The 24,105-nt window shown below is 42.0% G+C and overlaps 1 protein-coding gene across 4 annotated transcripts in view; it reads left to right on the top strand.

Annotated features, from left to right (window-relative positions):
• The window catches only part of ska2 (spindle and kinetochore associated complex subunit 2), a 40,516-nt gene that overhangs the window by 8,077 nt on the left and 8,334 nt on the right, over nucleotides 1-24,105 (top strand). For 2 of the 4 annotated variants that reach the window (XM_034177488.1, XM_034177487.1), the window contains exons 2-4: nucleotides 2,736-2,828; nucleotides 14,163-14,339; nucleotides 20,266-20,329. In XM_034177488.1, the coding sequence (XP_034033379.1) occupies nucleotides 2,736-2,828; nucleotides 14,163-14,339; nucleotides 20,266-20,329 (334 nt within the window). Of the gene's footprint in view, nucleotides 1-2,735; nucleotides 2,829-14,162; nucleotides 14,340-20,265; nucleotides 20,335-24,105 lie in introns of all 4 variants that reach the window. The other 2 variants (XM_034177486.1, XM_034177489.1) reach the window with 2 other exon arrangements.

Genomic DNA, 24,105 nt, shown 5'->3' with positions numbered 1-24,105 from the left:
AGCCAACTAATAAAGATAGATTGATCATATTTAAGATCGAAGCATTAAATAATGGTAGGGCTTCCTTGAGCAGCCTGGTAGGAATGGGGTCTAATAGACATGTTGATGGTTTGGATGAAGTAACTAATGAAAATAACTCAGACAGAACAATCTGAGAGAAAGAGTCTAACCAAATACCGGTATCACTGAAAGCAGCCAAAGATAACGATATGTCTTTGGGATGGTTATGAGTAATTTTTTCTCTAATAGTTAAAATTTTATTAGCAAAAAAAAGTCATGACGTCATTACTAGTTAAAGTTAAAGGAATACTCGGCTCAATAGAGCTCTGACTCTTTGTCAGCCTGGCCGCAGTGCTGAAAAGAAACCTGGGGTTGTTCTTATTTTCTTCAATTAGTGATGAGTAGTAAGATGTCCTAGCTTTACGGAGGGCTTTTTTATAGAGCAACAGACTCTTTTTCCAGGCTAAGTGAAGATCTTCTAAATTAGTGAGACGCCATTTCCTCTCCAACTTACGGGTTATCTGCTTTAAGCTGCGAGTTTGTGAGTTATACCATGGAGTCAGGTACTTCTGATTTAAAGCTCTCTTTTTCAGAGGAGCTACAGCATCCAAAGTTGTCTTCAATGAGGATGTAAAACTACTGACGAGATACTCTATCTCACTTACAGAGTTTAGGTAGCTACTCTGCACTGTGTTGGTATATGGCATTAGAGAACATAAAGAAGGAATCATATCCTTAAACCTAGTTACAGCGCTTTCTGAAAGACTTCTAGTGTAATGAAACTTATTCCCCACTGCTGGGTAGTCCATCAGAGTAAATGTAAATGTTATTAAGAAATGATCAGACAGAAGGGAGTTTTCAGGGAATACTGAACAAGATCTAAGATATGATTAAAGTGGTGGGTGGACTCATTTACATTTTGAGCAAAGCCAATAGAGTCTAATAATAGATTAAATGCAGTGTTGAGGCTGTCATTCTCAGCATCTGTGTGGATGTTAAATTCGCCCACTATAATTATCTTATCTGAGCTAAGCACTAAGTCAGACAAAAGGTCTGAAAATTCACAGAGAAACTCACAGTAACGACCAGGAGGACGATAGATAACAACAAATAAAACTGGTTTTTGGGACTTCCAATTTGGATGGACAAGACTAAGAGTCAAGCTTTCAAATGAATTAAAGCTCTGTCTGGGTTTTTGATTAATTAATAAGCTGAAATGGAAGATTGCTGCTAATCCTCTGCCTCGGCCCGTGCTACGAGCATTCTGGCAGTGTGACTCGGGGGTGTTGACTCATTTAAACTAACATATTCATCCTGCTGTAACCAGGTTACTGTAAGGCAGAATAAATCAATATGTTGATCAATTATTATATCATTTACTAACAGGGACTTAGAAGAGAGAGACCTAATGTTTAATAGACCACATTTAACTGTTTTAGTCTGTGGTGCAGTTGAAGGTAATATATTATTTTTTTCTTTTTGAATTTTTATGCTTAAATAGATTTTTGCTGGTTATTGGTGGTCTGGGAGCAGGCACCGTCTCTACGGGGATGGGGTAATGAGGGGATGGCAGGGGGAGAGAAGCTGCAGAGAGGTGTGTAAGACTACAACTCTGCTTCCTGGTCCCAACCCTGGATAGTCACGGTTTGGAGGATTTAAGAAAATTGGCCGATTTCTAGAAATGAGAGCTGCTCCATCCAAAGTGGGATGGATGCCGTCTCTCCTAACAAGACCAGGTTTTCCCCAGAAGCTTTGCCAATTATCTATGAAGCCCACCTCATTTTTTGGACACCACTCAGACAGCCAGCAATTCAAGGAGAACATGCGGCTAAACATGTCACTCCCGGTCCGATTGGGGAGGGGCCCAGAGAAAACTACAGAGTCCGACATTGTTTTTGCAAAGTTACACACCGATTCAGTGTTAATTTTAGTGACCTCCGATTGGCGTAACCGGGTGTCATTACTGCCGACGTGAATTACAATCTTACCAAATTTACGCTTAGCCTTAGCCAGCAGTTTCAAATTTCCTTCAATGTCGCCTGCTCCTTAAAGCGACAGTATCACCTCAAAATCTCTCATCAGCCGTTAAAATTTTAACCGAAAACCAGCTGAATTTTTTGAACCGTGTCCACTTCGATGTGCCTCACAGGTTTTGAAAAAATTTTGATCAAACAAAGCGCCAGTCTCTCAGCAACTTCTCAGACAAAGGAATTCCAATGAGGGGGCTGGACCACACCTCCCACAAGGCGTGCTCACAGGCGAGTGACGTCACTGACAGGCGTGGAAAAACTTACGCATGCGCACAAGGGTTCAAGCATCTCTGACATAAAAACATATGAATGAAATCCATATAGTTTTTGAAAAAAATAAAAAGGACCTATACTTTATTGACAGACCTCGTTTTTTTTTTTTTTTTTTTTTTTTACTGACACTTGTTCCCACACGGACACCGTCATTGAAACCGGCTCACTCTTTTGTGGACACACTACGTATGTTTGACTTTCTCAGGACAGGATCATTCGGAAACCCTTGGACAGACCTGGAATGTTCAGACTGCCACTGTGAGGCCATGAATGCCACCGACTATCACCGCAACTCAGCTCATGCACACCTTAAAGTCCAGAGTAACTGATGCTTTGTGACTGACTGGTTGTGTTTTTGACCTTTGTCAGCAGCGTAGAATAGAGACAGGCGTGTTGGACATATGCAAAGTCTAAAACTGTGTTTTGTGTCAGTTTCAGAAGTCAGAGGCAGACCTGGATTACATTGAGAAGCGGCTGAAGCTGGACTTCCTCACCGTTTGCACTGAAAGCGGAGGTCACACTGAGGTGATTCTTCATGGCTTCTCACACGTTTACAAAAACACTGAGTGCTGCAGTTTTCGTGTTGAGCGCCTCCCCTGGAGCGCTGAGTACTTTGACCGTCACCTCACAAGCAGACGCACCGAGCTCTCTGCTGCTTTCTTCACAAAGCTTCTTTTCACACAGGTCGTGCTCCTTCCAGCCGAAGTGCAGGAGGGTGGGGCTCCTTGTTTCATCCACAGTGAGCAGGAGGTGGAGCAGCTGCGTTGTCCCGCTCCGTGTGCCGCTCCACTGCTGCATGCAATCACACAATCAAACAAAGAGAGACAGAAAAGGAGGTGCTTGGCTGAGACTTTTCTCTCTGATGTCCTTCACACGCAGAGCTGTTGCTGCCAGCACACACATCACACGCTGCACGCCGGCGCCAAAACAACATCATGAATAATCACCATATTCACAATAACTGGCACAAGAGGTCAGACTGCAGGGTCGTCCTGTGTGATGACCTCATCTGGACGACAGGCGATTTAAACCGGCAGTCTTCACACCGCGCGCATGCGTGCCCTATCATATCAATGCCATTCTTGCTGCCAACAGCTGCTGCACACTTCTGCATGTTTTGTTCAGACACATGGGTGGCGAGTTTCTGTGTCAGATGTCACAGGTGTGAAGTCGTTTTCTCAGCTCATTAACAGAGATGCTTTCTTAAGCCTGGGTCCCACCGAATAATAAGCCATGAATAATGAGCCACATATGGGTGTGTCAGTGATTACTCAAAGAATGACCCACGTTTTCATCTATCTCGTATCCTCTATGAAGGTGCCTCTCTGTGCCTCTCTGCACCCCGCATGTGCCACGTAGCAGCCTCGAGTGAGCCACGACCGACCTGTCATTACGGCCTCGAATGGCTCACATCAGCCATGCTAAGCCACGTAGTGCCGTGATAGCACCATGATAACGCGACATTGGCGCACGTTTAGGCATGGGTTTGGTCCAAACCTCCAGCCTCCCACACCTGGTCCCTTTAAAGTGTGGGTTTTCAATTCACAGATTCACAGCAGCATTTAAAGATGTCACATTTTTTAAACGCAGTCCAAAAATAGACGCTCCAGTACAGTCGCGGTTGTGCGCTGTGCACCAGGTTGTTGTCCACCTGTAATGCACCAGACCAGCTAGAACCAAACCAGTGGTTCCTGGACAGCTGCCTCTGTGCTCCTCGCTGGTTTCGCGGCTCGCTGGCTTTATTTTTCCCTGGCTTTAAACACACACACACGGTGATCCCACTTTTAACTTTGTGTTTGTCCGTTTATTTCTGCAAAATCGCTCTTTGGTGCTGTTCTGCATACACAATGAGGTGGCCGCTTTTATATCATGGGTTAAAGTTCCCCCGTCACCATGACGGATTTCCGTCATTTGGAAAATTTAACCATACATACGCGCGCACGTTGTGTCATGCGTGTTTTCTGCACTAATCAAAGTAGCAGCAATGTCAGTGTGGATGGCGCCGCACCGCAGAGGAAGGGACCGTGTGAATTTTCACTCCTCTCCGCTCTGTTTACTGTTTGCCATGAACCACGGTCCTTCTCCTTCCTATCCAGTGTAGAGGGAGAGAGAGAGTTTTTTATCAGTCGGACCTGCGGCCCGGAGGACCGACGCCCAGCTGCTAACAGACGGTGACAGAGAACGAGTCACTTGGAAGAAAAACACTTAATCAGTGAAGTTCCACAAAAACCACACATGAAGGATATTTTTTTCTCTCCTTTTTTACACGAGGGGCCGTAACGTCATTTTGTTGGTGAGCTCACATGACACCAGTAACACCGCACGCAATTGAAGGAATGAGTCACGTTTCACATAAGTCACGTTTAACTTCAGTTGATGAACTGATGAAGTGGCAGATATTAATGATCCAGTCCGGGTCTGAGAGTTAGTTGACTGCCCCTCAGAAAAGCCACGTTAATGAGGAACGAATAAAAACCCCGGTGGGACACAGCGGACGAGCCTCGTTTCTTGATTGCACCAGGAGTCCTGGTTAGTGACTTTAATCCACAAAAAGGTGAGTCATGATTGATATCTTTAAATGGCTTTTACAAAGTTTAACTTGCGGTACACTGTTTGTTTTATGAGTCACAGCATTTTACCGATTAAATGTGAATAAGCCAGTTTCAAGTTTCTCATTGCGCATGCAAAATTTGACTTGCTCTTTTGAAGAGCCCCCCTACCCCCTCATAATCAATGTAGTGTTTTACTTCACAGTTTGAAGTGACTTTATTTGTTTCAGATGGCTTCATACCAATTAAAATTCACCAGAATACACAAAATTTGACTTGCTCTTTTAAAAATGTTCTGGGGGAGCACCCCCAGAACCCCCAGAATCAAGACTACACCCCCACCCACCACCACCCTTTTATGTACCTTTATGTTCAGGTTTTGCATTATTTTTATGCTTTGTCTCGCTCTCCTTAGAGGCTATTTAGAATAGATTTGTATACTGTATTTATTGAGTAAAAAACAGTGTGTGCCCCCACTACCCCACATTTTAGGGGATTGCTGGCATTGATTTTTGCCAGGAAAAAAATTCAGTCAGATGAAAATTTATTGCTTTAACCCATGAATTATATACACCTGCTGCCACAACTCTTGTGGATCACTTTCAAAAAAAAAAAAAAATTTTTATTTCTTCCACAGCTTACAAGTCACCGTGATACAATTTTTACCTTTGTATGTCTACAGAATCGGTCTTTTACACGCTCTCCTTCTGTGTTGCTGCACAGCTCTGCGCTGATTCACAGGAGTTATTTCTTCCGCAGCTTTAAACACACAGCCACTTTCACACAGTCATCCAGATTTTAACTTTGTGTTTATCCATTATTGACTGAAAAATCACTCTTTTGTGAGGTGGCGTTCTGCCTAAATGCTCCTTTGGAGCGTGAGGAGTCACTGCCTCAGTGCGCACACACACCATAGACATACTTTTACAGCAAGGAACTGTTTTATCAAGCTATAAAAACATTAAAAATAGTTAGCTTAAGCTGTTCAAAATACATTCCACATGGAGCAGGAAAGAGAGGAGAAAAAAAAAGTGTCCAGATGAAACAGTCCTCTGTGATTCCAGAAGTGATTAGAGGTGTTTTCAGCATCCAAGGTTTGGCAGAAAATGATTATAATCCGCTACAAAATAATTATTTTGATATACAGCTCCGGAGCACAGAGCAGGTGGAATTGTGTGCGCAAGAGGGCAGCCACTCCAAAAACAGCCTCTCGGGTCCTGCGTAGCTGCCAGGTGCATGGATAATGGGCTTTTAGCAGACTCTTAAACACCACGCACATGCCTCTAAGTCATCATAGTAACTCGTACACAAACTGCGCCACGCTGTTGTTGCTGAATTTTCAAAATCTTGAAATTAGTACCACGCTCAGAGAGGATCCTCGTTAACTGAAGATAATGTGTCTAAGAGCCACTCAGAGCCACGAAACTCCCATGATAGTTGAAGAAACCCTCTTGTAGCAAAGAAAACATGCTGCGTGGCTCCTTATTCAGCCTTCATTATTTGGTGGGACCAGGGCTTAAAGCCCCTTTCACACCGGGGGTGCTCCCGGTTGCTCCCACTTGCGCTGTGTGTCATTATGACGGCGCCGCGTGGAAGCAACTCAGTGCCGAGACGATGCAGCTCGGCACCACAACAGCACGAGGGGCGCAAAGGAGGAAGTAAGTCGGGCGCCGAAAAATTAAACCTGTTTAATTTTTTTGGCGTCCTGTGCTCAACGCAGAAAGGAAGTGGTTCCAGCGCAAGTCGGGGGCAAAGAGGCATAACTCAGGGCAAAGAAGCGTTACCCGGCATGACTCGGAAGCCAATTTGTGATTCCTGCTGTGTTCCATTGTTCCTGCAGTATAAATCACGCAGGATTGTTTTTATACTGTGTACTTGATGCAGTAAAAACTACACTCTGGAAAAAAAAAAGACCACAGAAAAAAATGCAGACTGATTGTTAGAAATATCCAGTAAAAAGTCCAGACATCTCTCCACTCACGGACGTTCGTTCACGCGTGCACATGTGAACAATTAAAAGAAAAAAAAAGTCTGGCTGCAGGCATTAGTTCCTTGTTCTCTGCTCAAACTCTCACATCACAGTTAAAAAAAAGGACAAAAAAGGACATGTCGAACTCCAGACATCTCCACATGTGCTTGACGGTTCGTGTGCTCATCTCACGGTCATAGGAGGAAAGAAAAGAAAAAAAATTGTCTGCAGGCAGTTAGTTCCTTTCTCTCCTCAGACTCTCTTATCGCAGTTAAAAAAGGACATAAGTCCTGAGACAGGACATGTCAACATCAAGTAAAACTCCAGACATCTCCACATGTGCTTGACGGTTCGCATGCACATCTCACGGTCATAGGAGGAAGAAAAGAAAAAAAATTGTCTGCAGGCAGTTAGTTCCTTTCTCTCCTCAGACTCTGTTATCGCAGTTAAAAAAGGACATAAGTCCAGGACATGTCAACATCAAGTAGAACTCCAGACATCTCACGCGCGCGCACATCTCGCGGTCAAGGGAGGAAAGATAAACTATAACAGAACTCAGAGCGCAGCCCTGCAACTCAACGCAACAACAAGTAGAAGAGAAGTCAGAGTGCACAGTCTGTCTGCAGCCAAACTGTGCACTCTAACTTCTCTGTGCAGAGAACATGCAGGCTGCGTTCTCACCTCCTCTCTGCCCCCTGCTGCGCGCACCTGATGCAGAAATTCCTGCATCGTCCTGATGCCACAGGAAGCGACTGGGAGCAGCCCCAGTGTGAAAGGGGCTTAAGGGTATACTGACATGAGCATGCCTGAGACTCACACAGTAGCATGAACTGTGTCATGACGAGCCCACCCGCTGTGTTCCCAGCTAGACGCTGTTCTTTGTTCTACCGGCTGCCACCTGCTCTGCGCTGGACACTGCGTGTATAAAATAATTATTTTATACACTGCGTGTATAAAATAATTATTTTGTGGCGGATGAATAGGTTTTTTTCTGCAAATTGGTTGTTGAAAACGGCTCTAATCATTTCCTGAATCACAGAGGAGGCTGCAGCCGGAGCGTTCGGTAATTATATGTCATGTTTACATTATCGTGGCTTGATAAAACAGTTGTGTGTTCTTTCCTTCTTGTGTGCAGCTGTTAAAGTATATTTATAACAGATTTAACTTCTTGTTATAATTGTTAAGACGAGCTGTGCTCTGATGCCATTCACTGATGTCACCACTCGCTCTGTTCACTTCTTGTTTACTCCACTTGACAAGCTGCACATCGTGTTAGCAATTAGATCGCGTCACATAGCATGACATTTGTGCCTGAAAGATTTTTTGAACATTTCAAAATTCTCTGTGTGCAATAGCACGCACCGGTGCCTCTCTCACGTCCTGTCTGCACCTGTTAAAGACAAGTTTACTCTCCAGCACGACACAGCATGACACAGATCGTGCTATTGCGTGAAGCAAAGCCATGGTTGTGTCAGTGGGCCTTTACAACACTCACAGGTTCTTGAAATACTGAGTGATTGAAGTAACATTTGGATCATTAACCAGAACCAGGGCTGAATTCATCCAGGGCTGTGTCCAGCTATCACAGCAGGGTGCAATACAAATAATTATTATTCTGTTTTGAAGCACTTTCAGGCAAAATATTTCAGAGTGGTGTTTGTAATAAAATTTCCACAATACAATAAAAAGATCAAATTTCAACATTTAAACATCAATAAAAGCAAATTAATCCCCAAATACAAACCAACAAATGGAGCTACAATGAGTTAAAACAATAATAGTTATAAGTAACAGAAAATAAATGTTTTAAGATGAGCCCTAAAAAGTCAACAGAGTGACAATGAGAATGATTCTGTTATGTGGGCCGCTGAAGAGGAGGTACTGCTGGCCCACCACCACCAGAGGGCGCCCTGCTTGGAGTGCGGGCTCCAAGCACGAGAGGGCGCCAGACCCAGAAGAAGTGACAGCTGTCATTCATCCCCTGCACCAGCTGTCACTCGTTCATCGTCATCATCACCATCATAAAAGCCGGACTGCAACTCCACCTCCTCGCCGAGAAATCGACTACTATTGAAAGGGTAATTTCTCTGCTGACTGACACTTTGTGTGTATAACCTGAACTTCTGTTTGCAGCCGTTTTCCTGGAGTGTTGCCTTGTCTGAGGAATTGGCGTTTGTTGTGACAGCGACGGCTTCGCCTCACACCCCAACCCAGATAAGTGGTTAAACCAGGAGCTGCACGAGTGTGTGATTGGAGGTGGAGGTGCTCCCTCCTAACTGTGTATGGACTGTGGATTACACTCATACATCTTATCTCTGCTTTCTGCCAGCAGTACCAGGGTCGACAGCCGAAGACAGAGGCCACCTGGGGACTCGGGAATTGGCGGCTCCGGTGTTCTTCAGACCGTTGGTGGTGGAAGCCGTGTGGGACGCGGCTTCTCTCTCGTCGGGGGTCTTCTATCTTCGAGCCTGCCCACACGTCACCTGGTGTTAATTGACTGTGCAAATTTCTGTAAATTTAGTTGTGTATTATCACAACATTAAATTGTTACCTTTTGGCTTACTCATTGTCCGTTCATTTGCGCCCCCTGTTGTGGGTCCGTGCTACGACACCTTCCCAACAGATTCTGTTCTATATATTCTGTGATTCAAACACAGTTTTAGCACCTCAACATCAACCCATTTCAAAATTAGCAAATTTGTACAAAAACAATCAAGTTTATCAGTTTGAACATTAAATATCTTGTCTTTGTGGTGTATTCAATTGAATAGAGGTTGAAGAGGATTTGAAAATTATTGTATTCTATTTTTATTTACATTTTACATAACATTGCATTCGCTCTGCCATACTGTTGTAATGAAAAGGGAGCTGAGCAGAAAGGTGAAGCTCTCGATCTACTGGTCAATCGAACTGTGTTAACTGACAATGGTTTTCTGAAGTGTTCCTGAGCCCACGTGGTAAGATCCTTTACGCAGTGATGTCAGTTTTTAATGTAGTGCCTCCTGAGGGATCAAAGGTCACAGGCATTTATTGTTGGTTTTCGGCCTTGCCGCTTACAAGTAGAAAGCTCTCCAGATTCTCTGAATCTTTGGATTATATTATGGACTGTAGATGATGGAATCCCAAAATTCTTTCACTCGCCTGGCATTAATGTTTTATTATTGCTGTTAACAGCTCTCCCTGCATCCCACAATCAAGTTTTATTTCTCTTTTTTTTCAGGACAACCTGTGCTTTCAGAATATATATGCCATAGTAGTGTTTTATAAGTGTAATAAAGATTTACAATCAGAAATAGGCAAGGAAAAAATAAAGCAAAAAATAATTTTCCACATACATTTATTCAAAACACACAGCAAACTATAATAAACAACTGTTTTGACACTTTATAAAGGTAATTTGAGGTCTTGTTTGAAAGACTGTACAACAAAAAGGTTCAAACAATAAACACAAATGCATATTTTGAACAATTTATACAAAATGGTCTATGGGTTTTGTTGTCCATTGATATGGTAAACAGTGCTTTACACAGAGAAAGCAACAGAGTTATCCAGTAACATTCACATGCAAACTCGTGGAGCAATCCTGATAGTTACACACTCTTTTGTTTGAACATGTGAGATTGTCATCAGAGGCTTTCCGTCTGCTTCACTGATCGCTGTGCGTAATGGCGCAGGGCGCATGGAGACCAGTAGTATGTACTCATTGGAGCACCCAGGGGGCTATTCAAATGGGCCAACTAGTAACATATCACTCCTGAAAATGATCTTTGGCTTTTCATGTGAGATAAATCTGCCCTACGATTTGGATTTTGGAAAGCCATGTGACGTGAACCAATTCCGATTGGACACTCACATTGCGCACGTTATCACACAGCTTCTATGAGGAGTACAAAGATGGCCAATGGCTGGCTCGAACGTCCGCGGAGTTAACTTTTCAGCAAAAAAAAAAGTAAGTTTCTATCTCATATCATTAAAAAGTTATTTATAATTCAGTAAAGCTTGGTCTTAGCCAAGTTTTCACGCATTTGTTCACAGTGGTGAAGTGTGGTCATCCTCAACCCATCTTTGCTTGTGAATGGCTGAGACGTTTGGGGATGCTACTTATATATCCAATCATGACCCTCACAATTAGTGTCCTCAGTTCCCAAATGTTATTGAGTATCATTAGAAGGAAAGGTGATGTAACACAGTGGTAAACATACCACTGTCCCAGCTTTTTGAAACGTGTTGGGGTTGCAAATTTGGGTTGTAGACAGGCTTGGCATACTCCCTGGCCCCTTCCAGGATCCTTGTGAGAGTGAAGAGCTGGTCAGTTGTTCTACGGCCAGAAGGGAACCAGCATTGTTCGTCTTCAATCTGAGGTTCGACTATCGACTGAACCCTCCTTTCCAGCATCCTGGAGTAGACTTTATCAGGGCGGCTGAGTAGTGTTATGCCCCTGTAATTGGCACACACTCTCTGGTCCCCTTTTTTAAATATGGGGACCACCACCCCAGTTTGGCACTTCTTATGTACTGTCCCAGACCTCAGTCCAGTGTTGAAGAGACGTCTCAGAATCAGAATCGAATTTATTGCCATGTAAGTTCTCACAAGGAATTTGATCTGCTGTTGTTGGTGCATGAACTGCAATAAAAAAGAAAAGGAAAAAACACTTCTGTAAGAAGTAAAAAGTAAGTCCCTTCGGCTGCTCCCTTGTTTGCACTCGGGGTCGCCACAGCAAATCCAAGGTGGATCTGCATGTTGAATTGGCACAGGTTTTCCCCGGATGCCCTTCCTGACGCAACTCCACATTACATGGAGAAATGTGGCAGGGGTGGGATTTGAACCCGGAACCTTCTGCACTGAAACCAAGCGCATTAACCACTTGGCCACCAGAGTCAAATAGGCAAACCTGTGTTCACTGTAAAATAAATCAATATAACCTAGTGGAATGGGGCTGTGCAAAAGCGTGTGATTGGTGTGCAGATGTAGAGTACATTTCAGTGCAGGGATGACCATCCTGTACTTTGAGGAAGTGGGGGTGGGGGGAGGTAGGGTAAATGGGGGTCTCTGGCATTATTTATTAGTCCAGCCGCGGATGCAACAAAGCTGTTTTTGTATCTTGAGATTTTGGTCCTGATGGACATAGGCCATCTGTCAGAGGGGAAGGTGACAAAAAGTTTGTGTCCTGGGTGAGAGGGATGATATGCTGCAGTCTGCTCCTGTCCTTAACAATAATAGCAGCGTACCAGATGGTGATGGAAAAGCGGATGATGGACTCAATGATGGCAGTGCCTCACAGATGCCTCTGCTGGACTGTTAGGTTGGGCCAGCTACTTTGAACAGTTGTACAACCCCAATTCCAATGAAGTTGGGACGTTGTGTAAAGTGTAAATAAAAACAGAATACAATGATTTTCAAATTCTCTTCAACCTATATTCAATTGAATACTTCACAAAGACAAGATATTTAATGTTCAAACTGATAAACTTTATTGTTTTTGTGCAAATATTTGCTCACTTTGAAATGGATGCCTGCAACACATTTCAAAAAAGTTGGGATGGGGCAACAAAAGACTGGGAATGTTGATGAATGCTCAAATAACACCTGTTTGGAAACAGCTGAGTGTCATGATTGGGTACAAAAGGAGCATCCCCAAAAGATTCAGCCATTCACAAGCAAAGATGGGGTGAGGAACACCACTTTTTGAACAACTGAATGAAAAAAATAGTCCAACAGTTTAAGAACAATGTTTCTCAACATTCAGTTGCAAGGAATTTAGGGATTCTATCATCTACAGTCCATAATATAAATCAGAAGATTCAGAGAATCTGGAGAACTTTCTACACGTAAGCGACAAGGCCGAAAACCAACATTGAATGCCCATGACCTTCGATCCCTCAGGCGGCACTGCATTAAAAACCAACATCATTGTGTAAAGGATCTTACCACGTGGGCTCAGGAACACTTCAGAAAACCATTGTCAGTTAACAGAGTTCATCGCTACATCTATAAGTGCAAGTTAAAACTCTACCATGAAAAGCAAAAGCCATACTCCAACAACATCCAGAAATACCACATTTCTAATTGTTTTTGGAAATCATGGATGTCGTGTCCATGGAAAAAGACCATCCAGATTGTTAACAGCACAAAGTTCAAAAGCCAGCATCTGTGATGGTATGGGGGTGTGTTAGTGTCATGGGCATGAACATATCTGTGATGGCACCATCAATTCCGAAAAGTACATGCAGGTTTTGGAGCAACACATGCTGCCATTCAAGCAACATCTTTTTCAGGGACATCCCTGCTTATTTCAGCAAGACAATGCCAAGCCACATTCTGCACGTGTTACAACAGCGTGGCTTTGTAGTAAAAGAGTGCAGGTACTCGACTGGCCTGCCTGCAGTCCAGATCTGTCGCCCATTGAAAATGTGTGGCGCATTATGAAGCAGAAAATACGACAACGGAGACCCCGGACTGTTGAACAACTGAAGTCGTACATCAAGCAAGAATGGGGAAGAATTCCACCTACAAAGCTTCAACAATGAGTGTCCTCAGTTCCCAAACGCTTATTGAGTGTTGTTAGAAGGAAAGGTGATGTAACACAGTGGTAAACATACCACTGTCCCAGCTTTTTTGAAACATGTTGCAGGCATCCATTTCAAAATGAGCAAATATTTGCACAAAAACAATAAAGTTTATCAGTTTAACATTAAATATCTTGTCTTGGTGGTGTATTCAATTGAATATAGGTTGAAGAGGATTTGCAAATCATTGTATTCTGTTTTTATTTACATTTTACACAACGTCCCAACTTCATTGGAATTGGGGTTGTACAAGGCTGATCCTCCTGCTGGGATATAAGACATTGCCAGTGCCAGGGTTCTTGTAGCTGATTGTCCAGTCAATTCTGAACCACCAGATGTTGTTCAGATCACAAAGACTGTAAACAGTCTGGAGCTGTTGGAAAGCTCCAGGGATCTGCAGAGCTCCTCAAGGAGGGTGGCGATACTGTTCTCCTAACATTGCAAACAATTTTTGTTTCAGTCTGGGAGACAAGTCTCATCTCTACAAATTGGAAGAAAGGACTTGTCGTCCCAGTCAATAAAGGGTGATCATATGAATTGTAAGAATGAGAGGGGTATCATACTGCTCTCTGTGCTTTTTGGATTAAGTCACATCACCACCAACAGGCGCAACTCTGTACTGTCTGATTGGGGTTGTTCATTCCCAATATTTTCAATAATCTCAGTTCCAGCCATCTTTGTCACTGATAGTTAGGTTACTACTATAAAAAGAGCTGAGAGTTGGTCAGTGTGTAGCTGTGTACATCCTTGCTAATGGCTACCAGTGTGTTTACAGGAGAACCTGGTGGAGATGTTGGATGACCTGATAGCCATCAAAGCCAAGCACAAGTTGCTGTGCTCTGAGTTCAAGGAGATAGCAGCTGCACATCAAGCGTCAATGGAATCCATCAAAGCAAACCTCACCAATGTTGTCCAGCTCATCCAACAGGTCCAACAGACTGCTGCTTCAGAGGTAACTCCCACTCTGTGGACTGTCTTATTTTGGGTCAGGTCATATAGTTTAGGCAAAAAGGATCAAACTGTCTGAGGCTGTTTGTTTAAATAAAGTCAAATAATTGATAGATTGTCACAATAACAGGCTTTTACTTTTTCTTTTAATTCGAGGCCTGGAAAACACATGCAAAATACAGCAGGATTTTGAATAAGTGTGTGTGAAAAGCAGTTCTGAAAGTGCTCTTTTGTACACCCAGCCAGGGCGGGGTTGCGCAGCAAGCAGACGCATACACATGAAGACATTTGTCAGCAATTAAAGCTGTTTTCAGGTTTTGCCATGAAGAATCTTACTGAAGAATGAACGTTATCTCATTCTCAGTTGTGGAGGAAAAAGGGAGGATGGCTAGGCAGAGCCGGTGTGTTTTATCAGTACAGCTGCAAGGCTACATAAAGCCATTTAATACAGAGTTTAGATACAAAGGTTTTAGGCAGGCTATCTCTAAGGCAAAAATGAATAATTTGAAATCACAATACCAAGACCACTACCCTACAGACCAGGGTTCTGGCTCGAACCATTTTAGTGCCTGGTAAATTATGTAATCGCGGCTCATATTTCAAGCTATAGGGTTTTATTCTACTAAAGCATTCTTGGCAAGCCTTATTTTAACTAATTGTGGGTGGTTTTAGAAGCATTGAAAGCAAGAATAATAAACAAAAAATTATATTTATGTTGTAATATTTGTAAGTTCTTTTTTGCATGTTTCTGTCAACGTCTTAAGTTAATAAATTAACATTGAAAATGTTAAAAACACATTAATAATGGACATAACATTTACGCTTCTTCAAAAATGATGCACAGTCGCTTTTAATCCAGTGAAGCAGACAGTTTTTCTGTTATTCTGTTATTCTCCTTGAATTGCTGGCTGTCTGAGTGGTGTCCAAAAAATGAGGTGGGCTTCATTGATAATTGGCAAAGCTTCTGGGGAAAACCTGGTCTTGTTAGGAGAGACGGCATCCATCCCACTTTAGAGGGAGCAGCTCTCATTTCTAGAAATCTGGCCAATTTTTTGGGATCCTCCAAACTGTGACTGTCTAGCGTTGGGACCAGGAGGCAGAGCTGTGGTCTTATACACCTCTCTGCAGCTTCTCTCCCCCTGCCATCCCCCTATTACCCCATCCCCGTAGAGACGGTGCCTGCTCCCAGACCACCAATAACTAGCAAAAATCTATTTAAGCATAAAAATTCAAAAAGAAAAAATAATATAGCACCTTCAATTGCACCACAGACTAAAACAGTTAAATGTGGTCTATTAAACATTAGGTCTCTTTCTTCTAAGTCCCTGTTGGTAAATGATATAATAATTGATCAACGTATTGATTTATTCTGCCTAACAGAAACTTGGTTACAGCAGGATGAATATGTTAGTTTAAATGAGTCAACACCCCCGAGTCACACTAACTGTCAGAATGCTCGTAGCACGGGCCGTGGCGGAGGATTAGCAGCAATCTTCCATTCCAGCTTATTAATTAATCAAAAACCTAGACAGAGCTTTAATTCATTTGAAAGCTTGTATCTTAGTCTTGTCCATCCAAATTGGAAGTCCCAAAAAACAGTTTTATTTGTTATTATCTATCGTCCACCTGGTCGTTACTGTGAGTTTCTCTGTGAATTTTCAGACCTTTTGTCTGACTTAGTGCTTAGCTCAGATAAGATAATTATAGTGGGTGATTTTAACATCCACACAGATGCTGAGAATGACAGCCTCAACACTGCATTTAATCTATTATTAGACTCTATCGGCTTTGCTCAAAAAGTAAATGAGTCCACCCACCACTTTAATCATATTTTAGATCTTGTTCTGACTTATGGTATGGAAATAGAAGACTTAACAGTATTCCCTGAAAACTCCCTTTTGTCTGATCATTTTTTAATAACATTTACATTTACCCTGATGGACTACCCTGCAGTGGGGAATAAGTTTCATTACACTAGAAGTCTTTCAGAAAGCGCTGTAACTAGGTTTAAGGATATGATTCCTTCTTTATGTTCTCTAATGTCATATACCAACACAGAGCAGAGTAGCTACCTAAACTCTGTAAGGGAGTTAGAGTATCTTGTCAATAGTTTTACATCCTCATTGAAGACAACTTTGGATGCTGTAGCTCCTCTGAAAAAGAGAGCTTTAAATCAGAAGTGTCTGACTCCGTGGTATAACTCACAAACTCGTAGCTTAAAGCAGATAACCCGTAAGTTGGAGAGGAAATGGCGTCTCACTAATTTAGAAGATCTTCACTTAGCCTGGAAAAAGAGTTTGTTGCTCTATAAGAAAGCCCTTCGTGAAGCTAGGACATCTTTCTACTCATCACTAATTGAAGAAAATAAGAACAACCCCAGGTTTCTTTTCAGCACTGTAGCCAGGCTGACAAAGAGTCAGAGCTCTATTGAGCTGAGTATTCCATTAACTTTAACTAGTAATGACTTCATGACTTTCTTTGCTAACAAAATTTTGACTATTAGAGAAAAAAATTACTCATAACCATCCCAAAGATGTATCGTTATCTTTGGCTGCTTTCAGTGATGCCGGTATTTGGTTAGACTCTTTCTCTCCGATTGTTCTGTCTGAGTTATTTTCATTAGTTACTTCATCCAAACCATCAACATGCTTATTAGACCCCATTCCTGCCAGGCTGCTCAAGGAAGTCCTACCATTATTTAATGCTTCAATCTTAAATATGATCAATCTATCTTTGTTAGTTGGTTATGTACCACAGGCCTTTAAGGTGGCAGTAATTAAACCATTACTTTAAAAGCCATCACTTGACCCAGCTATCTTAGCTAATTATAGGCCAATCTCCAACCTTCCTTTTCTCTCAAAGATTCTTGAGAGGGTAGTTGTAAAAACAGCTAACTGATCACCTGCAGAGGAATGGTCTATTTGAAGAGTTTCAGTCAGGTTTTAGAATTCATCATAGTACAGAAACAGCATTAGTGAAGGTTACAAATGATCTTCTTATGGCTTCGGACAGTGGACTTATCTCTGTGCTTGTTCTGTTGGACCTCAGTGCTGCTTTTGATACTGTTGACCATAAAATTTTATTACAGAGATTAGAGCATGTCATAGGTATTAAAGGCATTGCGCTGCGGTGGTTTGAATCATATTTGTCTAATAGATTACAGTTTGTTCATGTAAATGGGGAATCTTCTTCACAGACTAAAGTTAATTATGGAGTTCCACAAGGTTCTGTGCTAGGACCAATTTTATTCACTTTATACATGCTTCCCTTGGGCAGTATTATTAGACGGTATTGCTTAAATTTTCATTGTTACGCAGATGATACCCAGCTTTATCTATCCATGAAGCCAGAGGATACGCACCAATTAGCTAAACTGCAGGATTGTCTTACAGACATAAAGACATGGATGACCTCTAATTTCCTGCTTTTAAACTCAGATAAAACTGAAGTTATTGTACTTGGCCCCACAAATCTTAGAAGCATGGTGTCTAACCAGATCGTTACTCTGGATGGCATTTCCCTGATCTCTAGTAATACTGTGAGAAATCTTGGAGTTATTTTTGATCAGGATATGTCATTCAAAGCGCATATTAAACAAATATGTAGGACTGCCTTTTTGCATTTACGCAATATCTCTAAAATCAGAAAGGTCTTGTCTCAGAGTGATGCTGAAAAACTAATTCATGCATTTATTTCCTCTAGGCTGGACTATTGTAATTCATTATTATCAGGTTGTCCTAAAAGTTCCCTAAAAAGCCTTCAGTTGGTTCAGAATGCTGCAGCTAGAGTACTGACGGGGACTAGCAGGAGAGAGCATATCTCACCCGTGTTGGCCTCCCTTCATTGGCTTCCTGTTAATGCTAGAATAGAATTTAAAATTCTTCTTCTTACTTATAAGGTTTTGAATAATCAGGTCCCATCTTATCTTAGGGACCTCATAGTACCATATTACCCCATTAGAGCGCTTCGCTCTCAGACTGCGGGCTTACTTGTAGTTCCTAGGGTTTGTAAGAGTAGAATGGGAGGCAGAGCCTTCAGCTTTCAGGCTCCTCTCCTGTGGAACCAGCTCCCAATTCAGATCAGGGAGACAGATACCCTCTCTACTTTTAAGATTAGGCTTAAAACTTTCCTTTTCGCTAAGGCTTATAGTTAGGGCTGGATCGGGTGACCCTGGACCATCCCTTGGTTATGTTGCTTTAGACGTAGACTGTGTTTCATAATTATTGTATGGCCTTGCCTTGCAATGTGGAGCGCCTTGGGGCAACTGTTTGTTGTGATTTGGCGCTATACAAGAAAAAAGTTGATTGATTGAAGTTGATTATCCAGACAGTTTTGTTTGTTTTGTTTTTTTCCAACATGTTTGAGTGGGATTGCATTACTTTTTCTTTTTAAACAATATAACACCTAATTGCCTTCTTTGAAAAAGAGCTTAACCTTGACTGATTTGTCAAACCTGCTCTTTTAATGAAAGACTTTGTGAATCAGTTTCACTTTCTTCTTTCACTGACACTGTGCCCCTCCTCCTCTCCACCCCTCCTCCTCCACACTCTCTCTCTCTCTCTCTCTCTCTCTCTCTCTCTCTCTCTCTCTCTCTCTCTCTCTCTCTCTTGCTGGCTCTCTCTGTGTTTCTCTGCCTCCCCCTCCCACAAACTCAGATCTTTTTGGAAACACAAAGCCTTTCAACTGCAAAATAAACTGTAAATTTCTGAATGTATCTTCAGATATTATTTAATGAAGAATTTTCATGGCGTTTTTTTTTTTTTCTTCTTCTTCAGAGAGGAGCAGAGACACTGTTTTCAGCTGCTGCCGTTCACAGCAATGGCAAAACTATGACTCTGTAAGACTGAAATACGATCAAATTGTTACATTTTCAGCAAGATTTCACTTCATTTTTCAGGAAGTCTGAGCTGGGTGGCACAGCCAGTTTGAACCTGAAAGCCGGGTGGAAATTTGCAGTACCGGTAGGGCATCCCGGTGTAACAGTATTCTTCCTCCCCTGGATAAAGTTCGATTTGGAAAGATATTTGGGTGGGGGGAAAGATATCCAGGCTGGGGGGTAAACATACACCATAGTTCGATCCTTCCAGAGCTTTCAAACACAGTGTGGTGGCCACGTTCTCTAGTTCTGTGGTCCACATGAATACTGCCTCATTCTGCAGCTCCAACAGACACTTTGCAACTGCACACAACCACAAACCCATGGATCTGTCTGTGAGAAGGGAGAGAGCATTCTTGCCGCCAGCTGAGGCAGCCCGCCGGGGGGCCTCGGCTGGCGCCAAGCAGCTGACTTAGAACTGGTGCGGACCAGGGGAATCCGACTGTTTAATTAAAACAAAGCATCACTCTATCCTAGGCCAACTTCTTCCCTCGGGGGGGAAAGAAAAACTGTTACACCTGTACTGCCCACCATGGCTAGAACCCTGCTACAGACATTCTGTGGGTTCCAGTTTTCAGGTGATGTGTGGACATCCTGTTGGTCTGGTGTGGTTGCTGGGGTTCTTGGCACTGTGGCACCCATGTGCTGGATCAGTAAAGAAGACCACAGGGACATAATGGAATTCATGATTTTTTTACCATGCACACTCCACAGAGTCTCTCTAAGTAGCCGCTCATTTGAAACACGTACCCAGGGATCCTCCTAACAGTCCAGAGAGATCTAGTCTTTGCCTTATTTCAGTGGTTTGCACTGGCAGAGGGTATTTTATTTGTTTGTCTGCCTCACTAAAAAAACAGTTGGACTGGATTATGAAGTTAAAACACCACCATGCGATGTGACTAATTCTCAAATAAATATAGAAATTTACAAATTTTAAATATTCTAGATGACAGAGAACCACATGAAAGTGGAATGCCTGGAACTGGACTCCAGGAAACAGATTGACAAGGCTGTGCAGTCTGCTGGTGTTGATCTCACTGTTCAAATCCTGCAGGTTTCACCACTGACAGAGTCAGAGCAGAAGTCAGCAGAGCTCCTCTGTGCATCTGAGAACACAGGTGAGGTAAGAGCTCTACCTGACTTCCTTAAAATGGGGCTTCAGTTTTGAAGAAATGACTTTAATTCAGAAAAACAAGGCTTTGATGTGAGTGCATTGTTCATCATGATATTCTCTGAAGCAGCTGTTATTAGACAGGAACCTCAGTAAAGTCACAATCCCATTTATAATTTGAATATAGAAATATTAAGAAAGTCACAATCCCATTTATAATCTGAATATAGAAATATTAGGAAAATCACAATCCCATTTATAATCTGAATATAGAAATATTAGGAAAATCACAGTCTCATTTATAATCTGAACATAGAAATATTAGGAAAGTCACAATTCCATATATATTATATATGGAGATATATATACGAGGTCTCTTAGATAATAAACCGACCCTTTTATTATTTTTTTTAACTATATGGATTTGAATGACATGCGATTACACCAATCATGCTTGAACCCTCGTGCGCATGCGTGAGTTTTTTCACGCGTGTCGGTGACGTCATTTCCCTGTGGGCAGGCCTTGAGTGAGATGTGGTCCCGCCCTCTCGGCTGAATTCCTTTGTTTCACACGCTGCTCGAGACGGCGCGCGTTGCTTTATCAAAATTTTTTCTGGACCTGTGAGGAATATCCGAGTGGACACTATTCGAGAAATTAAGCTGTTTTTCTGTGAAAAGTTTAACGGCTGATGAGAGATTATGGGGTGTTTCTGTCGGTGTAAGGACTTCCCACGGAGCGGGACGTCCTGCAGCGCTTCCAGGCGCTGTCGTCGGCCTGTTTCGAGCTTAAAACATCCCAATTTAAGGCTTAATTCACCCAGGACATCGTGAGAGAACAGAGAAGATTCAGAAGAGGCCGGCATGAGGAATTTATGCGGACATTCCACTGTTTAAGGACATTTTTTTAATGAAAGACGTGCGCGCAAATTCGCCGAGTCGTTTCCGTGACGACTCGGCAAATCTGTGTGCGCCGCGACATGAAAAACACCTCCGTGTTGAAAACCATTTGTAGAATTCAGGCGGCTGGCTTTCAACAAGTGAGTAACTGAGAAATTGTTTAACAGCTTGGGCATGTTGCAACTTGTCCGTTAAGGTTTCCAACGGAGGTGTTTTTCCTGCCGCGACCCCCCGCGGTCGGGTCCGGCCCGACATGCGACTCTGCCCGCACGTTGTTTCATTACAAAATGACCGTTAACAATGGAATGTCCGAATAAACTCCTCATGCCGACTTCTTCTGAAAGTTCTCTGTTCTCTGACGACTTACTGCGTCAACAGAGCCTGAAATGTGGAAGTTTTCAACTTGAAACGGCGAGACGCTGCCGCCTCGAAGCGCAGATCGCCGTCAGGCGCCGTGGACCGTCCTTAAAGCGACACTACCAGACCAAAATCTCTCATCAGCCGTTAAAATGTTTACCGAAAACCAGCTGAATTTATTGAATGGTGTCCACTCAGTTGTGCCTTACAGTTTTGAAAAATTTTTTATCAAACAAAGCAACAGTCTCTGAGCCATTCCTAAACAATGAAAAAAATCGACGAGCGGGTGGACGACTCCTTACTCAAAGACTGCCCACAGGCGAATGACGTAACCGACAGGCGTGAAAAAACTCTTGCATGCCCACGAGGGTTCAAGCATGTCTGATGTAATCACACGTGATTCAAATCCATATGGTTTTTGAAAAAATAATAAGGTCGGATACTTTTCTAATAGACCTCGTATATATATATGGATATATAATCTGAACAAAGAAACGTCAGTAAAGTTACCATCACATTTATAATCTATATAAGGAGAGAGCATATCTCACCCATATTGGCCTCTCTTCATTGGCTTCCTGTTAATTCTAGAATAGAATTTAAAATTCTTCTTCTTACTTATAAGGTTTTGAATAATCAGGTCCCATCTTATTTTAGGGACCTCGTAGTACCATATCACCCCAATATCAGACTGCAGGCTTACTTGTAGTTCCTAGGGTTTGTAAGAGTAGAATGGGAGGCAGAGCCTTCAGCTTTCAGGCTCCTCTCCTGTGGAACCAGCTCCCAATTCAGATCAGGGAGACAGACACCCTCTCTACTTTTAAGATTAGGCTTAAAACTTTCCTTTTTGCTAAAGCTTATAGTTAGGGCTGGATCAGGTGACCCTGAACCATCCCTTAGTTATGCTGCTATAGACGTAGACTGCTGGGGGGTTCCCATGATGCACTGTTTCTTTCTCTTTTTGCTCTGTATGCACCACTCTGCATTTAATCATTAGTGATCGATCTCTGCTCCCCTCCACAGCATGTCTTTTTCCTGGTTCTCTCCCTCAGCCCCAACCAGTCCCAGCAGAAGACTGCCCCTCCCTGAGCCTGGTTCTGCTGGAGGTTTCTTCCTGTTAAAAGGGAGTTTTTCCTTCCCACTGTAGCCAAGTGCTTGCTCACAGGGGGTCGTTTTGACCGTTGGGGTTTTGCATAATTATTGTATGGCCTTGCCTTGCAATATGAGGCGCCTTGGGGCATCTGTTTGTTGTGATTTGGCGCTATATAAAAAAATTGATTGATTGATTGATAATCTGAGCAAAGAAACATCAGTAAAGTCGCAGTCTCATTCACAATCTGAACAAAGAAACATCACTAAAGTCACAATTAAATTTCTAATCTGAAGAAAAAAAAATCAGTAGTCACAATCAAATTTATAATCTGAACAAAGAAACATCAGAAAGTTGCAATCACATTTATAATCTGAGGAAAGAAACATCAGAAATTCACAATCAAATTTATAATATGAATAAAGAAGCACCAATAAAGTCACAGTCACATTTCTAATCTGAACAAAGAAACATCAGTAAAGTCACAATCACATTTATAATCTGAACAAAGAAACGTCAGTCAAGTTGCCATCACATTTATAATCTGAACAAAGAAACATCAGTAAAGTCACAGTTACATTTATAATCGTAACAGAGAAACATCAGTAAAGTCACAATCACATTTATAATCGGAACACAGAAACATCAGTAAAGTCACAATCAAATTTATAATCTGAAAAAAATCAGTAAAGTCACACTCACATTTTTAATATGGCTAGAAAAACATCAGTAAAGTCACAGTCACATAATATTAACAACAAAACATCAGTAAAGTCACAGTCACATTTATAATTTGAACAAAGAAACATCAGAAAGTTTCAATCACATTTATAATCTGAGGAAAGAAACATCATAAATTCAGTCACATTTATAATCTTACCAAAGAAACATCAGGAAAGTCACAGTCACATTTTTAATATGGCTAGAAAAACATAACTAAAGTCACAGTCACATTTATAACCTGAACAAAGAAACATCAGTAAAGTTGTCATCACATTTATAATCTGAACAAAGAAACATCAGTAAAGTTGTCATCACATTTATAATCTGAACAAAGAAACGTCAGTAAAGTTGCCATCACATTTGTAATCTGAACAAAGAAACATCAGTAAAGTTGCCATCACATTTATAATCGTAACAGAGAAACATCAGTAAAGTCACAATCACGTTTATAATCTGAACACAGAAACATCAGTAATGTCACAATCACGTTTATAATCTGAACACAGAAACATCAGTAATGTCACAATCACATTTATAATCGGAACACAGAAACATCAGTAATGTCACAATCACATTTATAATCGTAACAGAGAAACATCAGTAAAGTCACAATCACGTTTATAATCTGAACACAGAAACATCAGTAAAGTCACAATCACGTTTATAATCTGAACACAGAAACATCAGTAAAGTCACAATCACGTTTATAATCTGAA

The sequence above is a fragment of the Thalassophryne amazonica genome, chromosome 9, assembly GCF_902500255.1.
Source record: "Thalassophryne amazonica chromosome 9, fThaAma1.1, whole genome shotgun sequence".
In the NCBI taxonomy this organism is placed as follows: domain Eukaryota; kingdom Metazoa; phylum Chordata; class Actinopteri; order Batrachoidiformes; family Batrachoididae; genus Thalassophryne; species Thalassophryne amazonica.
This window is presented reverse-complemented; position numbering and strand designations above follow the sequence as displayed.